Source organism: Apis mellifera, linkage group LG7 (genome assembly GCF_003254395.2).
Source record: "Apis mellifera strain DH4 linkage group LG7, Amel_HAv3.1, whole genome shotgun sequence".
In the NCBI taxonomy this organism is placed as follows: domain Eukaryota; kingdom Metazoa; phylum Arthropoda; class Insecta; order Hymenoptera; family Apidae; genus Apis; species Apis mellifera.
Window position 1 is genome coordinate 7,324,406 of NC_037644.1, and position 21,506 is coordinate 7,345,911.

At 25.7% G+C, this 21,506-nt stretch overlaps 1 protein-coding gene and 1 long non-coding RNA gene across 5 annotated transcripts in view; one reads left to right on the plus strand and one right to left on the minus strand.

Annotated features, from left to right (window-relative positions):
* LOC113218567 (CCR4-NOT transcription complex subunit 6-like) overlaps window positions 1-21,506 on the minus strand; it is a 372,378-nt gene that overhangs the window by 193,902 nt on the left and 156,970 nt on the right. The window contains exon 4 of one of the 3 annotated variants that reach the window (XM_026441792.1): window positions 5,639-5,685. The exons of the other annotated variants lie outside the window; for them this stretch is intronic. Within the exon in view, the coding sequence (XP_026297577.1) occupies window positions 5,654-5,685 (32 nt within the window). The 3' untranslated portion in view covers window positions 5,639-5,653. Of the gene's footprint in view, window positions 1-5,638; window positions 5,686-21,506 lie in introns of those variants that run through there. 3 annotated transcript variants of the gene reach the window in all.
* LOC113218901 lies at window positions 9,125-10,310 on the plus strand. 2 transcript variants are annotated; one of them, XR_003305043.1, is made up of 3 exons: window positions 9,125-9,483; window positions 9,830-10,121; window positions 10,180-10,292. It is a non-coding gene; the product is annotated as an uncharacterized LOC113218901 (long non-coding RNA). The 2 variants fall into 2 exon arrangements; XR_003305044.1 differs by having other exon boundaries at window positions 9,126-9,483; window positions 10,200-10,310.

A 21,506-nucleotide genomic window follows, 5' to 3' on the forward strand; every position in this document is an offset into this window, starting at 1 on the left:
GTTACTTCTCGATAAGCATCACGGTCCATCACTGGGAGCAGACCACGGACAAGCGCGATCGTCGTCCTCGATTGCTCTATCGGATTTCGCTGATTTATACGCGGGCAAAAAGAGAGGCAATGCAATGGAATCGAAGGTGGACCGGTCAGCGGAGAAACTTGGCGGGAAACAATGTTTCCCGGGGGGACAGTCCGTTGAAGAGGATCCTCGGGACATTCTCGTTAGCAGTCGATCTTCCATGTTGCACTTTGAACGCCGCCGGACTGAAGATCCAGTTTAACGGCCGCGACGTTAATGGGGTGTAATTTCTGACCTAGTTCCCCCGTACATCGCTGAATAATCAATTTCGTACGTCGTGGCGTTGTGATTATTTTATAATCGTGGCAATACGGCCGAAACGTAATTTCGTTATCAATTCTATGCTTTTGCTCGAGGGATTTATCACCGTTGCGAATACTCGTTTGTTTGATCTGCACACTTGAAGAGTGTAACACGAAAAATGGGTCGCGATAATAAAATCGACCAATAGTGCGAAACGGATTTTCTAATTCGCTATTTATGGAGGATTGTTCAGATTATATTTATTACGCTTATCTTTGCCACGTTCGTGACACGTTAATCGTCACGGTAAGTATGATCCATCAAGATTAAGGAGGTATGCAAAATATTTTTCCGATATCGTGTTTTTTTTTTTTTTTTTTTTTTTAATTAAAATTTCATCGATTTAAATTATTCCGTTTTATTGCATAGTTTTATTGCAGTTTCGATCCAAATATGGTATGATCCAATCATTACATTGAATGGAATTTTCGAGGAGGTGGAGAAGAGAAGAGTGGAACTCCAAATATAAAATTTTAACTGAGAGTGTATTTACTTTTTGATATTAAGAATCTTTTTATGTATTTGATCATTGCTTATATATTATTTATACAAAAACATTAATTCAATATAATTCAATGAAATTAATTCGTCATAATTCCATTATAAATACAAACGTTCAAGAGTTTTCATTTTTTCCTGAATATTTAAGCTTTTTACGAATATGATATTAATTCACTTGTATATTTTCAATAACAATGTTTGTATTATACAAATAGTAGATAAATAGTAGTCACAGATAATATTCAACGTAATATAATATCGAAATTTTTATCAATATCTTTGAAACTAATAAATATTCGTAACTAAAATTTTATGTTTGAAGTTTTTTTTCCTCTTCCATTCTACATGTTGAATCATATCGTATTTTATTAAAATCTATGAGATTAACAGTATCTTTTTATTACATTTTTGTGTAAAGTGTATCTGTTTTATGTGTACACAACATATTTCAAGAAGGATTATAAAAGTATATAAAAAAAAGAAGAAAGTATAAAAAAATATTCATTTAAAAAGTTTTTGATAAAAAAGTTTTTATGAAGAGGATATAATTTGGTATGATTAACTCGAAGCACGATTTTAATGAGCTTGAAAAGGGCTTCATTTTGTACAACTTTCTCCTTTAAACATGATCGACAGTCAACTTTAGTTTTCGAGTTATTAGCAAAAACAATTTTTCATACTATATCAAATGAATTTTCCTTATACACATGAATCTGTAATAATACATAGCATCAATTAAGAATGATTGGTAATAGTCATATATATATATTTAAAGAAATCTTAATCATTATTTCGATCAATCAGGAATTATTTTGTATTTTGTATTTTTCACTCTCTGTGAATGAATGCTAAGTGTGATGATATTTGTTTATCCGTTATAACCATGTTTACACAAACAGTTAAGAGATGGCGATCGTATTGACGCACACACGTGTGACGTGTGAAACGAAAAATATGTTTACTACATAATAATCATTCTTGATTCTTTGAAAACTTAGACGAAATTGAAATTTCGTAGAAAATTGCTAAACTTTATTACATGTGAGTGTTTACATGTTTATTATTACGTGGTTTCTAAATAAAAATATTTTTAAAAACAATAGTAAGCGAAAGTAAACGTACGTATGACTATTTTGTAAATTTAACATGGTGAATTTAATTATCATATTATGTATAAAAGAAATATAAATAAATATAATAAATATAAATACATACATTATTATATTACGTGTAAAAAAAAAATATAGCATTTTATTTAAAAGAATTAAATTGAACTTGAAATTTCTCAGAATCTTTCATCGAAAAAGAATATTTATACTTCTTCATATCAAACAATTTTTGTTTAAATATTTTTATACTTTCTTTAATGAGAAGATATCTAAATAAAATAGATATTCTGTATGTTTACATTTCCATCAATAACAATTACATTTCTAATAACATTAACCTATGTATTTTTTTCTTCTTTTAATTTGTAAAAAAAAATATTATATAAAAAATAATTAGACAATTTTTTTTCGTTTCGTTTAAATCACAACGATAATAATATCTTCTTTGTTAAATTTTAAAAACATTTTAAAAACATGTAATAAGAAACATAAAATTTAGAGGTTATGTACATAGATTAGTTACATAAAAAATAATTAAACAATTTCAAGTTTTTTTTAAATCGCGATAAAAATATAAAATGGAAACATATAAAACAATAAGTATCACGAAGAATAAAGTAGAGATTGCTCAATCATCTAAACGTTTGTCTTCCAGTTTCAAAAGAACGAAATTCATGACTTATCACGAATCGGTACGATGAGTCGCTTCCTTATCGTGCTTCACCTTTTGACATTCATCAAAAAGAACACAATAAATCTGTAAGCTTAATATAACGTTAAAAGAACTTTGTAATCTTTGATCGTAATTATGCAAGACTCTTAAAACCATATAGATGTATCGACCTGAATCTTTAGTAATCATCAATTACTGCCTCTCCAAATATATAAGAACGTCTTTCAAGATAGGATCGAAACGAGTGTATTCTTAATGCCCTCGATCAACGTCCACTTGTTAATATATACGATAAATTAAATAACGTGTATATATACGATATAATATATATGATAATTAAATAATAGATTCTATATTATTTCTAGATTATTTTGTATCTATCAAGGGTATCTATAAATTATCTGAAAGATAGACTTCGAATAATATTACGTATTTAAACTGTATTGAATGTATGCACGTGTAAGATTTCAAGTATACCTTGAAATAAGAAGTTTAACTCGATTAGAAATTATTAAAGTCAATCGACTTACGATTGAAAAAAACTTATATACAAATATACTTGAATTAAATTAAATAGATACTTTATCCAATGTAAAGATCGAAGATTTTTTATATAATGTATACGAATATTTATAATTTTGTATACAATATTTTTTTCTTTCATGCCAATAATCAATAGTCTTTTCGAAAGCTATATAAATATTATTACCATATTATTATAAAATTTAAACTTTGAATTATTAAAAAAAAAGAAAAAAACATTTTTGAAATAATACGAAACACAATAATATAGGAAATTCAATATAGTTCAAATTCAAAAATAAAAATTAACTAGCTTTTTTTAAAATCTAATTAATGATAGAATCTAGAAATGATAGAATCTAAAGTTCTATCATATAAATATCAATCAATTCAATATATATAAGAAATATCTGATACAAGAAATGGAAGTAATTTTTTTTCTTTTCGTTAAAAAGAAAAACAGTAAAAGAAATAGTATAATTAATAATTTCAATGCCAACATGTATAAAAATTAGATATAAAAACGTTATAAAATATTAAATAGGAAATATTTTCAAAAATATTTATTTCTTTATGAATAAAAATTAATTTTTTCTAATACTTCTGACGGTCAAATATTTCTTTTCGATCATCATCTTTGTTTTTTCATTGTATTCTTAATAATAATACAAAGTTAAATTTTTTTTTCATTGCAAATCAGAAATCGATTTAACATTAACCTATATCTAATATATTATACCATATTATAGGATACTTTATTTAAAAAATTATAGTATTTTTAAAATATCGATAAAATCTTACATTAGATTAGTTTCAAAGTTCAACAAATATAAAAAATTATTTATCATTTTAATACTTAATACTTAATTATCATTTGAATATTTGAATATTAAATACCATTTATCAGAATTATATTAATCAAAAACATTTTCAAATTTTGAATGACTTCAATGCAAAATTAAATCTAATATAATCTAATAATTAGAAGATACGAAATATTTATTACTTTTTAAATAGATATATATAAAATTCAATTAATTGCTAAAACGATGTACATCGGAGAAAATTAAAATCGCAATAGTTTCAAATATGTGTTATCGCGCGATGTCTTCAAGACACAATAGCAGAAACTCTAATTAATTCGCATAAACGAATGCGCAAAATAAGGAATGTTGCTACGTTCGAGTAACAATAGATAACGTCGAGTAATTGTTTCTGCGCCGTGCAATATTATCGCAGGCCGCATTGTAAGCGTGACAAAACATTTTTCCCTTTCTGTCTTTCCGCATTTACCGGAGTGGAAAATGTTCCCTATACATACGTGCAAAATATGTCATACCGAGTGGAATAGAAAGCGGCAAAATGCCTGTATCATTGATGTCGCCAATTTAAAACTTTAACATAGACTCGCGAACCTGTATAAAACGATCTATCTAATGGGTTAAAATCAAATTTTTTTGAAAAAAAAAAAGGGAAGGAAAAATAAAAATGAAAATTCGAGAGAAAATCGTGTAATACTGTTCTGATGAAATATTTTATATTGTTTTAGTCATATAAGTGGCGACACGTTGATAAAAAACGACAGATATTTTTCATATGTCATCTACAACTGCGATGAAAATGTTACGCAATGATATTTTTTGCAAAATCAAGTTTTCATGAACACGATTAAAGAAATGGAACTTGAATAGAAATTTACTTCGTTCTTTAAATATCACAGATTTTGCATATTATTTTATAAATTTTACATTATAAATATATAAATATCTAGTCTATATATATAATAATAGTCTAGAATAATAGTCTAGTGAATAGCGATTATTAAATTTTTCCAGGAAAATATGTAGAAATATATAATAATAATAATAATTGTAATAATAATTTGTAATAAAAAAGATTCAATTCAAAATATTATTTTGTACGTGATAAATATAATATCTTTGAAAACTACGAAACATAATTTTCTTAAATCTTTTTTTTTTCTTCTAATAATTTGTTGATAAATTTAGGATAAAACGTTTCATACATAAGAATTTACACATCAAATATTATTCATGTTGTTTACATATTTATATACATTATAACATATTTATTAATTATTATCAGATAAATTTAATCTATATACGTATATATAATTAATAATTATTTATATTTATCATCAACAAAATTAAATAATTGTTTTCAAAAAGTTAATAATAATATTAATTTTCTATACATAGAAAACTGGATATAATATTGATATATATATTATTGCCCTGTATAATTAAATAACAATTATTTCAATATGTCGTTGTCAAATCAATAACAGGATTTTGATCAATACGAAAAGATCATCCCAAAAGGATATGTAACATATTTAATAATTACAAATAATTATATAAATATATGAATTAATTTACCATTAATTTTTCAATTAGACTTGAAAAATAAAATTTCTACTTACTTAAAATTTCTATTTGCGGTATATCTAATCACCTTCAGATATAAGCATACACATACCTGTAAAATTAAAAAAAAATATTATATTATTTTAAGTTATAATAGAAAAAAATACTTTTTCTAATACTAATTTCATTTTTGCGACTGTAAGAATATTACAAGCATCAAAAAATAATCCGTTCCCTGCTCGTGTTATAGGTAATAATAGTAAGATAGCATTATCTTATTGTTTCTGCTAATATATGAAATCATATTCCATTGCATTTTCGAATAACTCATTTAATAATCTATAGGATTCGCGATATTCTATTTATATAGTTACAAACTGTTCGTATCCTGATTCGATTCAATGCTATAATTTCCGTTACGCTACCCGCATATTCCTAGCACTAACAAATAGCAAGCTACAATAGAGTTCTATTAATCAAGAGAATCCGTTTTTGAAACGGATTTCTTCCCGATACAAAAATCATTAAAAAAAAAATAAAAATCTTAAAAAGGTATAATCAAATCTTGTGCATAATAAAATTAAACAAAAAATTTAAAAGAGGCAATTTAGATAATAATTATAATAGAATGGATGGTATAGATGAAAAATAATATTTAATACCTATCGCTAGAATTGAAATCTGAAATCCAATTTGTTATCTGTTTTTGCGTATTTAGAAAAATTCAAAAGATAAAAAAATTATAAAAGATGAAAAAATGTAATTTATATTCATTTTCGAAATTGCATGGCGAATTTTGACGCCATTTTTCCGACAAAAGATATTAAATTTAATGGTTTATTTCAATTATTAATTATATTAAAAAATAGAATATTACGAATTCTAATGTTATTTTTTTAAAACTAATTTGAGAAATATTCCTTATTATTATTATCGAAAATCGTAGTCGAAATCAGAAATATTTAAAAAATTAAAAAGTGATGAAAGTGCTACAAAATTAGCAAAATCCATTACTATTTAAAAAAAATCTAAAATTAAAAATTATTTTTAAAATACATTTTTTTATATATTAAAAAATTTATATATAAATATAAATATGAATAACTATAATTTTTATAATAAAAACTATTCTTATATTATTATTGTTATATCCAATTTTTTATAAACATTTTATTTTTGAATTTCTCAAAATATAGATAATTTTCTTATCCAAACAATCTTTTTTCAATAACTAATAAATTTAAAACATAAAATCTATTTTTAATTATTCTTAACATCTTTCTTCTTTTTTTTTTTCAAAACTCACTACAAAGAAATCTATTATGAAACATTTTATCGCAATCAATCGTGCACAATTTTACAAATTTCCTACTAAAAAAATAAAATCCGAAAATGCAATGACAAAATCAGGACAAGTTGTTACACATATGCTACTCTGATTCCATTTCACAATTCAATCTAAGATTGTGGATCCAATGGAGGTTCTTTAGGATGAACAAATTAGAACTAGAGAGAGAGAGAGAGAGAGAGATGACAGGGGCAAGGCACGAAGCGATTTCCGCCCTTAATTCAGAACATTTCAGCTTGGTTCCCAGCAAGTTGTAGGTAATGTCGGGAATACCCATTCAGGAAATTGATCCATCTCGACTATCAACGAAGAAGCACCGGAACAACCCTCCTCATTTTTTTTTTTCATGGATCCTCAATCTTTTCTCAAAGGTTTCTTGCTTCGATTTTACTTATACTGAATATATATATATATATATATATATATATATATATATATATATATATATATATATATATATAAAGCACTAGTAAGCCACCAATCTAATAAATGGAATTTTTCCAATATAAATATCGATCCGTTGAAAGTGTTCAACGAGATAACAATACGCTGGTTTGAAGAAAATTAAGGATGAACAGGATATTATCGTTAAGTATATTTATATGAGAAGCGAGAATAATGCGTTGTTAAATTACATACAATGTAACGTGCAACCGGTTATTTTAAATATATGTTATAAGAATAATATAGTATAGCGGATGCATGATAAATGTTCGTACGTATATAAAATAATGATATTTGAGTTGATTGGAAAGTGGGTTTTGTGAGTGTAGACATAAATCAATTTTTAAATGTATGTTTTTGTTTCTAAATCGTTTGAACTTGTATAGACATTGTAAAACCGTTATTTGGTCTACTGGTAAATGCCTTTTTTTATATTTTTCGAGTCGAGAATATGTGCGTGTAATAATTTTATTACATCCAGCATAGGATGGTTTCTTAATGAAAAAAAAAAATAAATAAAAATAAGATTTTTTTCAAGGTTTAGTTCTTCAAATTCAAATTGAAATATTGAGCTAAGACTTTCAGTTGACCTCAAAAGTTGACTTCTTTTACATGACCTTACGCTATTAATAAAATATGCTCGTCTTGACATTCAACTTTTATCTGAATCATGATGTCAAAATCATTGAGACATTTCTTTTGTTATATTGTACCTTAATGATTCATCCATATTAAAAAGAATGATTAACAAGAGTTATATTTGCTCATTATATTTTTACATTTTTTTTTTATATTGTATAAAATTAATATAATCGATGTTTCTCTTTAAATAACGAACATATTAAGAAAAAACTTCCATACTTATATATACATATATTGTTTCATTTTAATCTGTCCACACTTTTTTGTTTCCTATATATTATGAATAAATTATAATAATATAAATCTTGATTAAATAATAATAATATACAGTTCAAAAAAACAAACTTTTATAGATAATTTTTATAGATTTAAGCAAAGAAGATGTCTTTCTTGATTTTCGTACGAAACATTTTTTTTTAATAATGCATAATTTAACAGACGATTGCGCGTATTAAAATCAAACAGATCCCATATATAGTACATATACAGAATATATCTTTCACAGAAATTTTATCATTAATTTTCCTGGAGTAGTACGCGTACGCGATAGAAAAATTGCTCAAAGTCTGTATCAATAAGTTGCACAAAGTAACTGGAAAGACTGACTTTATAAGCGTGATCGTGTCGATCCACACGGTGCCCGCGGCGAAGGTTTCGATCGGGACCGTTAACGAAGCTGGATGTAAGCCCGCCATAAATCGAGGTTGCGTTCCAAGATGAAAGAAGCCTGACAACGTGCGATTTATCGCTGGTAATCGATGTTGTTTAGCCATCAAATCGCAACGCCGAGGTGTGCAAGCACGTTCGCACAACCTCCCCGCCTCGAAACGGGGGAATGTCTCTCGACGATGAGTGTCTGTCAGCCGATGACCTTAAAAGATGACAACTGGTATGTGTACCTTCGAGGTGGCACGAGTCGTACACGTGCGTATCGAAATCGCGTGTTACAAGCATCCGTGATCCCTTGGGTTCTAAACCTGATACCTCGTGCCTCATGGCTTGAGTAAGATTTGTCGACGGATATCGCAAAGGAGAGAGATAACCGTGACAAATCCCGATTCGTAATCTATCTATAGCGATATAGATATATATACTCCACGAACGACCTAGTTTCGTGAGGACTTAAAAGATCGATATATTGGAGGAATTAAAGAAAAAAGATATTTAACGAGCTTAGTTGATGCGAGATATTGCGCGACGAGTCGATATCTTTCATTTTTGCCAGAATTTTTGTGAAAATTTTTCTTTTATCGATGAATGTTATCTGTTTGAATACAACGAATCTTTGGAAAAACATCGATCTTTCGTATATCGACAATTGTCAAGCGATATGTGTTTTTCGTTTTCGTTTGTGGATAAATTATGATATATATGAAGGTATAATCGAGCACTTAATTCGATTTTACGGATAAGTTTGACAAGTTTTAAGTATTGATTATGAAGAGTGTAATGGAACAAATGGAATTAAAGGAAAAGGTAAAATTCCTGATTTTTAAAATAAAATTCTATCTCTCAATAGATCTTTTTATGAGAAGTTTCTATGAGAATATTATTCCATTAAGGAGACAATTTTTAAATTTATGCAAATAAATTTTCGATTAGATTTTTTATTCGTAATTGGATATCAAGTCGTTTTAATTAATTAGTTTATACAACATCTTTTTTCTTTACTTTTTATAATTGATGATTAATTTTTTTACGAATTATATTTATTTCATATATTCTGATATATATAAAAACTTCATAGTGGCAGCATATTTATATTTTATATTTTATATTTTATCTAATATAACTTATTTAAAAATAATATTTTACGTTCTAGATCATTTTTCAATAAATTGTTAGTTAAAGAAAAATGCCTTAGGCTTCTTCAATTGTCATATTTATATGATACCAATCATCTGAAAGATCCTGAAAGAAATATTAAATTTATATTATGATATTATTATTATGATTATGTAAAAGAGGTTTTACAACTATAGTATAATGAATATTTAACAATATTAATATAAATCATAATAATTGGATAAGTTAAATTTCAAAAAAGAATTTAATTTAAAAATTTAATTTCAAATAAAAATCCAATAAATTGCATAGAAAGTTTTACGATAAATGTAAGTAATTCTTTTCGTTAATAATCAAATTTTCGTAACTAGAGTTATGAAATTTCAGAAACGTTATTAATTATTCAGAAGAGTATATTCATTGTCTTGTGAAAGGAAACTAATATGGAATACAATCTTCCCTTACTTGAGGTTTGAGTCCAGTCACGTTCATGCACGGGGACATATTGAAACGGTAAGTGTTGATGGACTCAGCCTTGCAGCGGTTCGTTTGCGTTCCCCATATGCGTATGTCATCATCGCAGACGACATATTAGCACGTCGCTGTATGTAGCTGGAATCGGGTCTTTGAATTACTTGAGTACTCATGTACCTCATAGCTTTTACCAGAAGAAAAAATTTTTCAAATATTTAAAAATGAAATATCCTTAGCTATTTTTAAATAAAATTTGAAAAACTACGTTTACACTACGTTTGATAAAAAGTTTTTGGATAAAAGCAATATGAAATTCATTATCAAAATATTGTAAATTTTAAAATGTAAAATACTATTGTATTAATATAAAATAGAATAGAATATGTGAGATATGAAATAAATACAAAAAAAGATAATTTAAATAAAAGTAATAATATGTAATAATAATTTAAATAAAAATAATTTTATATGTTATGAAGAAATGAAAAATAAAAGTAATCGTTTGATTGGAAGAAATTTTGAAAAAAATAATCTTTATTGTAAACTTATAAAGAAATAAATATTATCTTTGGTAATATTTCTTATCTAATTTTGTAACCTTTTGTAACCGTTTTGATGTATAATTTATTAAAGTTACGTTCTACCTGTTTAAATGTTACAAAATACAATAAGTTTCATCTCATATACATATCTAGGTATAATCAATTTCATTTCGTTATTTAAACACATCAATTCATTAATGACACAATAATATGTTCAAAAAATAATTTAACAAATTCTTTTATAATTATAAAAATATCTACTACGTAAAAATTACTTATAAAGAGAAATAATAGATCGAAAATAAATAACGAAATCGGTCACATGTAGATTCCCATCAGCACGACTCGGTCGATAAGTGACGAATAAGCGACGTCGCAAAGCGCTGAATATGCAAGAGCAAATTATCTATACGGATCGATCCAATCCTGTCGTTCCATCTGGCCAGCAAGGAAAGATTGCGAATTCGTTTAACTGACGTTAACGAGCGACGATAAAATATCAATCTAGCCGGTAGTCACGCACACAGTGCAGAGATATTAACGACATATTAGCACGTCAGATCTTGAGGTAGCAGGACACGGGACATTGCAAATTTCCCGTTCCGGCGTCGAGTCCCACTTAGCGGGCCACCGAGGATTTCCACGTCAGTTGTAACTAGAACGTGGCACGGTAGCAGGCGAACGACGGCGCACACAGGCTTTGTTCCTGTCAGGGCGGAGTCGTGTGTTGCATACCACACAGGTTTGCAGCGGCTGTACAAGCTGTTTCTTTTGCCCTTTAATGCGACAACAAAATTCGAGAGCTCGGCTACGATTTATAGGAAATCGATAGATCCTGTTTTTTCTCTCTCTTCTTGTATCTCTTTCCTGAAATTACTTCTCATAAATCAGATAAAAGGAGTTTGAGAAAAATGGAAATTCGGCGCGAAATTCAAATGTTTTCGAATTTTTAGTTATATTTAATGAAATAATGAAATATTATTATTGTTGTATTTGAAACAATTAATTCAAAATCTATTATTGATATAAATTAATTATAAAAGTAATTATTTTAAATGCTTTATTATGTATAAAATATCGAAAGATCTTGGTTATCGATCGATATGAAATTTAAGAAGTAATAGAGGAAGTATAAAATTTTAGCTTTGATTATTTATTAATTTTCGAAATATTAATGAAAAATTTTGTTAATATATATTTTTCTTACATATCCGAATATTCGCGTATTAAATTAGCTAGATTTATTATTACAAAAAATGTATATCAAAAACTGATGTAATAATATCTACTATGTAATAATATCTAATTGATGTCTAATTGATACTTGATTGATATCTTATAATTGATATCAATTTGACGTAATATCAATGACTCATCTATATAAAGATGTTAAATCTCAATTTATAAATATAAATTATTTATCAATTATCCAACATCAATATACAAGAAAAATTATATATAAAAAAAAATTCGAATAAAAATTAAATGGTTTCCAGATGCACATTATTTTTTTTTTGTAAATAAATGCATGAATATTTTTTTAAATGGAATTGTATAATTTTTAATGCATTAACTGAAATAGCTATTTCCAAGAAATTATCTTGTCTTACATCTGATTAATTTATATTGATTTCTAAGTTCAGATAAAAGTATGTTTTATGAATATGAAAATATCATTCACATAAAATAAATTTATCATGAACAATCATTTAAAAAAACCATTTGATGTTTAATATTTATCTTAGTAGATCTATTATCTAATAATGAATTCTTTGAATATATAAAGAAAATTAAAAACTTTAAACTTTATTTGCAAATAAAATTTATTTAAATTACTTCCATAAAAAAAATTATATGTAATTATATGTACTGTATTGTATTTATGTAAATTAAGATATTATTCTGTGTACTAAGTACTAATTTTTTTTTTGTTTTGTAATTCAATTATTAGAGAAGAACTAATTAATCTTCTTTTAGAAGATAATGGATTAGATGTCACATGATAAATTTAAAAGACAAAACAAACAAAACTTGAATGCAAACATATTTAACAAAAATGATAATTACAATCTCTATTATAAAGCAGATAAATATTAAATATTTTTTATAAAATCATTAGCAGATATAATATTGTTTAAACAATGGAAAAAAAATTATATTGCAAAATTTAGAATTTTTTAAATATATGAAAAATTTAAAAATAAAATTCAAATATTAATATCATAAAAATATAAATCATCAAACAAAAATCATGATACGATTTCAATAATTTTCTTACATATTTACAAATATATACATACTTGTATGTTTATATATGAATAGAAAATTTATCTTTTACATATAAAAATATATTAAAAAATTAAAGAATTTTTTTATTTAATAAAGGATTTTTTTAATTGTTACAATTTATCATATGTAAATATATAATAAATTAATTATTATCAATTATTAATACAAATTATTTAAACACAAGACGATTTTGTTTCTAAATTATTAAAATATGAAAATATTTATATTTTGGGATAGCAAGAATGATTAATTTATTTTTTACAATTCTCTTATGGAATAAGAGATAATACTTTTTTACATAATAAATATCCATATTTTAAAATTATTTAAGTAGTTTCCTAATATATTCGCAAATTTAATTTTTCCTATTCAATTATGCAAAAAAAATATATTTCTCAATTAATTCGGATAATCGGACATCTTATTATATTATACTATTATATTATACTTGCATGATTCGATAATAAACCTCTTACCAAAAATCAGAAATAATTATCTTCTTACATCATCCACATAATATTTACGTAATATTTAATAATAAATGTTTAAATTATATTATCGAAAACGAACGTCGTTACGAATGACTATGTTAAAAATGCGACATTGAGACATCGAGCGTGATAATCGAACAAAAAACGTTAATAATAATCGATTCGCAAGTTTATAATCGATTTATTTCTTTTTTTTTTTTAAGTTTTGCAGAAAAAAAAATATATATAACCGCATACACGCGAGTAAAAAAGCACCGTTAAATATCTTCTTAGAAGAGGAAGTAAGTATACACATATATACCATATATCCGCGAACCGCACAAGGGAGAAAATACACCGTGGATGATCATGCGATTCGTTCTAATAATCCGTTCGTTTATTTTTTGCGGGGTAACATAATGACATACCGTAATAATTTTTCCTCTCTTTTTTTCGTTCTCCCCTTGGCTTGCGTGTCAGAGCTCACAATCCACACGCGAGGTTTATTTATAAAGAACTAACGAGCTTCGGCGGTAGGTAATTTTACAGATGGTTACTTCTACTTGGGGATTTGACCGTATGGGGGAGCCTGCTACAGTTTCGCTGCTGGATTTTGATCAAAATGGCCTTGCGGGTATAATAACTCGCGAGATCCATGGCGTGGCCGTTCGTCAAACCCATTGAAATTAAAGATCTACTGGATCCCATTCATTTAACGATTTACTGTTTCTTTCTTTAAAGTATAAATAAGAAAGAAAGTGTTGAATACTGAAAAAAATCGTTTAAAAAAATTCTCAAAACAATAGAAAACATTCATGATTCGTGATTGTGAATTATATATTCGTTCTATTTGAATTTTTTTATGTAACTTATTGTTTGAAGAATGAATCGTAGTTATTCCAGAAATTAATTTTATAGAATAGAAATTAATTTTTGGAATAGAATTTAATTTGTTTCTTGAATTTTGTGGTTACATGGTTAAATATTTTATTTAAATGGACATATTTTCGACAATGACGAAAATTTGGTGTAAACAACCGTAAATTTCACATTAGTTTGGCGACTCCTTTACAGAGGTAAGGTAGCCGTAATAGCTTACTCGAATGTCATGAACGAGTTGGAAGGTTGGAGGTTAGGTTACCAATGGAAGCTTATAAAGAGCAACTCAAGATTCAAGCGTAATTCGACGATGGTTTCTCGAATATCTTAAACGTGATATTACATTGCACGTGTTGTCACCGAATGTATCAAATATTCAACGATACAAGAAGCATTGTATAAAATCAAACTGTAGTGATAGTATCGATATCATAAAGCTAATTTTAATTTAACCTAATCTTGACAGTAGTAGTAAGTCCAATTGATTTAATGCGTAATCCAATTAGCATTTAATGCGTTTATGAGCTCATTTTTTACTAATCTATTTATTATAATCTATTGATTTTTGAACAACATGAAATAAGTCACATTTGATTTTTTTATGCTGAAAAATTTCAATATTCCCTTATTTCGAATATATCTATTCAAAACCCTTATATTTTTATACTCTACTACGTTGAAAAAAAGTGAAGATGTTTATAAATCATGAAATTCAATTGTTAGCAGTAATATCATTTATATAAAAAAAAAAGAGAGAGAAAGAGAGAAAGAAATAAAATAGAATTTCTCAGTCGTTGTAATTTTTAAGATATTCATTGTTGCTAAAAATCGAAAGATAACAGGAGATGCTAATTTATATTCTCAATTACTTTGATTCGAGTATTCTTGATAATATTTTCTTTTCCTTATATATTTTATTGTATAATATAAATTAAATCAAAAATTCAGACAAAGATACTATAATTACAATTTTCAAAAAATGAAATATCAAAAATTATTAAAAATCAATTATAAATATAATATGTATATTTTCACCTAAACAAAATTAAATTAAATATTTTTCATCATACTTAAAATCTTTTATCTTTTCTTTAATATGACAAAAAAATATAAAAAATGCTGTGGAAAATAAGGAATAAAAATGCAATAAAAATAGGATAAGTCGTTTTTATTACTATGTAAAAATACAATGTAATTACTTCAATTATAATTTATTAATTAATAAATAATTATCTCAAATAAAATTAATCATTTTATGAAAAAGCATTTTTAACGAAAATTGTAAGAATACTATTCTACTACTATTCCATGTTTTCTCTCTTACATATTGATAGACATATATAATTATAATATATTCATTTATTCCAATCCTTCATGATCTCGTTGTAAGAAATATTTCCAAATAAAATCGTATTTAAAACACAAAGAATATCGAAAGAATAGGTTTCAAACATCATTAAAGATATTTACCATCAAAAAAAAAAAAATTGCGAACACAAATTTTCATCAAAAACAATATTTTTGAATTAAATAATTTACTTAATAATTCTAATTAATTCATCCCTCTGATAAGATAACATTCGAAAATTTGCATATTCATTACGAACATCCATCGCGCGCGCGTGATACACAATTGGCGTGGTTAATGAACTAAAGAACAAACGCTTTTCTAATAACAAGCGAATGATACGGAGCTTAAGTAAAATAATAGACGAAGCGGTTCACAAAACATCGAACACGCTCCTTATCCCGAGAATGGATAAACACCATGGAACGATGTGCAACTACAGGATATGGAAAATACTGGCGGGTGAACGAGCGGCGGGGTTATTAACAATATCGCGTAGCCCAGTAATTCTATTGTACCTAACGTTCTCCCTCTCGCATGCTCGGCATACATACCCGAGACGTATTGTTCCTGGATTCCACGAGGTTTTCACATAATGATACGTGGACGCAACTATGTACGCCGCGAACTGAGACTACATACCGCGCACAATGGAACGATCTCGCTCAGCCTACAGCTAAGCTTCCATGATTCATATTAGAGGACAAGGTTTCCTCGGTACCTCCGCCTTTTTGATACGTTATTAAGATATGTATCGCGCGGTTTAAGCTTTCCATATATACGTTTCTTTTCCTTCTTTTTCTTTTGAGCTAATTTTATTATTTTATTATTTATAAATCTGATAAAATTAGAAATAAAGAAGGCAATATTTAAAGAAAAATAAGAATTATTGATTGCTTGGTAAGTATCACAATATCTAATGGACAATTGATTGACATATTTACTTATTGTATTATTATTATTATTATTATTATTATATACTTATTTACTTATTGTTTACTTAAAAGCAGTACGATATTGACTAGCAACTTTCAGTTAATTATATGTATCATATATTATACAATCAAACAGAATAATGAAAGTCATACTTTTCTTTATAGATGCATTATTTATAACTTGTTAATTATGTATCTCTATAGACAAACTTTTCCTATAGATATTTGTCATGCAATTAAAAAAATAAATTATTAATTATTGATTATTGATCGCAGATGAATTTAAATTACACGATAATGTAATGATCAAACGAATGCAAATTGATGTACAAATGTATTATGATTTAAGAATAAAATTAAACATTTATATTTAGATTTTTACAATTTATTTATGTATTTATAAAAGAAAATTAAAAAAAATTTATGATGCAAAATATAATCATAATATTTAATAAATTGAATGTATTTCTATTAAAGTTCCATTTTTTATAATTATTCAAAATAAAAATTTGTATAAATATCTGCAGTATAATAATATTTTAATTTTATAATAACGAAACATTTTTCCTTTTTCTTACAATCATTAAATAATATACTTCGTCTTAATTTTAATTTCTATTAGAGAAAAGGAAAGAAATACATTTTTTATCTTTAAAACTAAATCGATAATAAAATCAAATATTACGCGAAACAATATTTGAAATGCTAAGAATTAGAATAACATACGATAAACTTGTTTAAATTCAGAAAAATATATATAAAAAAATATCGATTGAATTGAACGAAAACAATTAAAAATTGAAATTAAAAAGTTGATTCCTCTTGTCACGAATCGATCTGCAATTTCCATGCACTCCGCTTCGTTATTTTTATCTGATTCCGTAACGAGCAAAACATTTGATACAACGATTGACAGTATTATACAGATTGAAGAACGTTAGAGAGATCGTTTATATATATATATCTGTCTGGAAACAAAGCATTATTTCTGTGCAAATTATACGATTTCCTCTATAATGTAGAAAAAATGAAAGCGAAAACCACTACTGTATTTTCTTTTTACATCAAAGCCATCTTAAGGAATATTACATCTGGTAAACGAGAACAAGTTGAAATACTTGATAAAACGATAAAAACTTCACATATTAGAGAACAGAAAAATAATTTCCATTCTTATCTTTTTCTTTTTGTTTCATTCATACATATTAATATTGGCAAAAATGCTGATATTCTCATGATAATATTGGAAAAGTTGGACAAAATAATTTAATTGTTTGAAACAATTTAATTTGTTTAATGATAAAAAGAGATTAAAAAGAATCTTGATAAAGAATCTAAAATGTACATTTAAATATGTATTACACACTATATATAATAATTAGAATTAAAATAGCATTGTAAAAATATTTGTAATAAATTTTAAATGTCAATAATAACTGCCAAAATTTAAGTTGTTAATAATAAAAAAAATTGGAAAAATTCATCAAGTTTAATGATTTTTATAAATATATCTACTCTTTTCATTCTTAAAATATTAAATTTTTGAAAAATTACAAAAACATTTAACTTATTAAAATAAATATTAAATTTAAAATTCATTATTATTCAACAGCATGGATTAAAAAATGTGATTTTCGATTTTAACAACAATTTTCACTTAAAAAAAAAAATAAAATAAAATAATGTGTTTTTATTATAAGAGAATTTAGTATAAGGGAGAAACATTATACATTCATGTATTCATCATTTCAATATAATCCAAATTCTTTTGTGTATATATATGCATATTTATTCAAATATCATAACTATAAGCAGATTCAACTTTTATATTAAGCAGAAAAATTATCTGCATACTGAAACGTGCGATCTCAAAGCATGAGCTGTATAAATTCGATAGAAAGTTGAATCGTAAGTTCGGGCAATATTGTAGGCTAACAGGATTTTCCGAAACTTGTTCAGAAAAGTGAACGAGATAAATGACGGTATCGGTTTTTCCTGCACACTGTTGGGGAGCGTGTGCGGTGAATGTGTTCTTTTTTCAAGCTCGTTTTTCCACGATCAACACATACCAACCATCGCGCTTGTTATAAAAGCGACCAGCCTGTCACATAATGTTTTTTCTACGTCATCGAACTCCCGCCCCGTTAAGCGACCTTCTTCGCATACCGCAAAACCCTCTATCCCGTATAACACGTTTCAATCTCCGCCCCATCGATGCTGCGCACCCATGCTTGTGTAATATATCCTATTCAAGGATCCTTCCGCCTACAGTGACCGATGTTACCAACGGAATCGCTTCGATCGGCAGGCAAATATATACTTTTTCGTAATTACCTCTCGTTCTATTCGAAATTTATTTATTTTTGTTCTGAATAAGTAAAAAAAACGGTTCCCATATTTGGCCAATCTTTCTTCGTTATAAATTTTATTAATCTTAGAGAAGCGTAGAGAGAAAGAGAGAGGAAGCGTTTTATTCTAAATATCTTTTTCTTTATACCGGTTTTTTACGGCTGGCTTTACTTTGTGAGTTATACTTGCACAAAATTTTTGTAATAGACTGTTGGATTCTGTCTACGTGTATATTTCATCATGTTTTTTCTTCGATATTATTTGATTTCTAAATTGATAAGTTAGGTTAGGTTATGTATTGATAAATAAGTTAGACAATATATATTTTAGATTAGATTAGATTAAGAGATATTTATTTTCTATTTCTTCTTAATATGAATTATCTTCTTATAAAATGAAAAAATAGACATGGAATAAAATGATCTTTGAAATATCTTAAAGATAATAATAAAAAAAGATATGTTCTTAAAATAATTATTTTTTTCTAACTGGAATTTTATATTCTGAAACATGAATTTCGTAACAATTTATCCTAAGTCATATTTTTACATAATTAAAGTTTCATTTTTTTCTATATAAAATATTTACTTATATTAATAGTTTTAACATGAGACAAACAATAGATAATTCTAGAGAAAATAATAGTTTTCTAAATTTTTACTTTAACGTTAAAAAAGGTATGCAAGAAAAAAAATTAAATCTTCAACTTTCCTCTATATTTTTATAGAATCCTAAATTTAATAATACTCGTTTTAAATTTTTCTCTATCTGACATTAAAATATAAAAAATGCTTCAGAGATGATCAAATTTTTATATCGTATTTTATCTATCCATGAAAAAAAATCAAAAACTTTTTTTCCCCAGGATATATAAACATTTTTTTATTTAACATTACACGAATAAAGATTATTTAAAAAATAACATGTTCTCTTTGGAATAATTAAAAATAAAACGTTTTACATTAATATCATATAAATCAAATTAAAAAATTAAATTATTATTATCATTTCTTATCATCCAATTATCTTCCCTTAATAGTTTTCAAATAATTTTAAAAATCATCAATGTCAAAAGATAAAATAAAATAAAACAAAATACAGTAAGTAATTTAAAAAGTAATCATTTAAAAAGTAATTTAAAAAGTAATCAGATCGAAAAAAAAAAAGTGAAAAACGAATAAAGTTTTTCATCTGTTCAATAAATGCATTTAATGATATCTTACTTCGATTCCATCAAAAGTTAGAATCGCGTATATATATTCTCTAGTGGCACATATTCAACTACGTAATAATGTGTTAATGCTCGAAGTTAGATGATTCTGGCATTTACAACTTGATCATGACTCCAATTTTCAAAGCTGGTAGCCTATATTAACAACTCTAATTCAAATATTCTCAATCTCTCTCTTTCACAAATTGTTCTTCCTCCCTTGTGATTTCCGACCGGAATAGCATTCTCGTGTTACCGATTAAAGTTATTATTAAATTTCCTAGAAATAAATTAATGTTTTTAATAGTTATAGAATCTTGTATTACAAATGTTAACTTCATGTGTATTACACGATATATATTGTTTTAAAGCACGAGTATTACATTATTATTACGTAATAAATTTAAATAAATTCAAAACACAATTTAAATAAGTCAAATTTTCTTTGAAAATAATTTACAGTTACTTTTGGAAATTTCTTTGCTGAAACTTTCAAATATTGAAAAATCAATTAAGTCATTTCGTACGTATGTGAATACAAATTTTTTTTTATTAATATTAATATCTTTTTATAATTAATTTTAAAAAATTTTAACTATCACGTTAATTTAAAAAAGAAAATTGAAAAAATATATAAATTATATTATCATATAGTAAAAACCATTTATAAATTGAAAATTTATTTTTTAAAAAAGTAATATTCAAGATAAATATTTTTTCTCAATTTTTCTAAATATTATACGATATAATTTAGAAAGGAAAAAATTTGATCTTGAAAATTAAAATCAAGGTCAATCTTTTTGCGATCCATTTTTTTAATAGATCTCTATCGATTCAAAAGTGTAGAAGCTATCTATATTAACCATGACAAAACATTTCTTAATTATCATGATGACTGTACAATATTAAGTATTAATTACATTGCTTCATAAAAACGTACAGAAAACATACAAGAATGTAAATTCATCTCGAATACACAGTCATCTATATCGTTTTTTGTTATAGAATAGATATTTCATTCAATATCTTCATGGCCAAGTAGGTCAAAAATTCAGTGATATCATACAAGATAGATCGCTCAATTAACAGTTTTTACGAATTTGCGAATTCGATAATATAAATAAAGTTATTAATTTTCCGATAATAATAATGAACACAGTTGTGTATAACTAATGTTAATAATGTTATTTTTTTATATTATATTAATATATTATAATA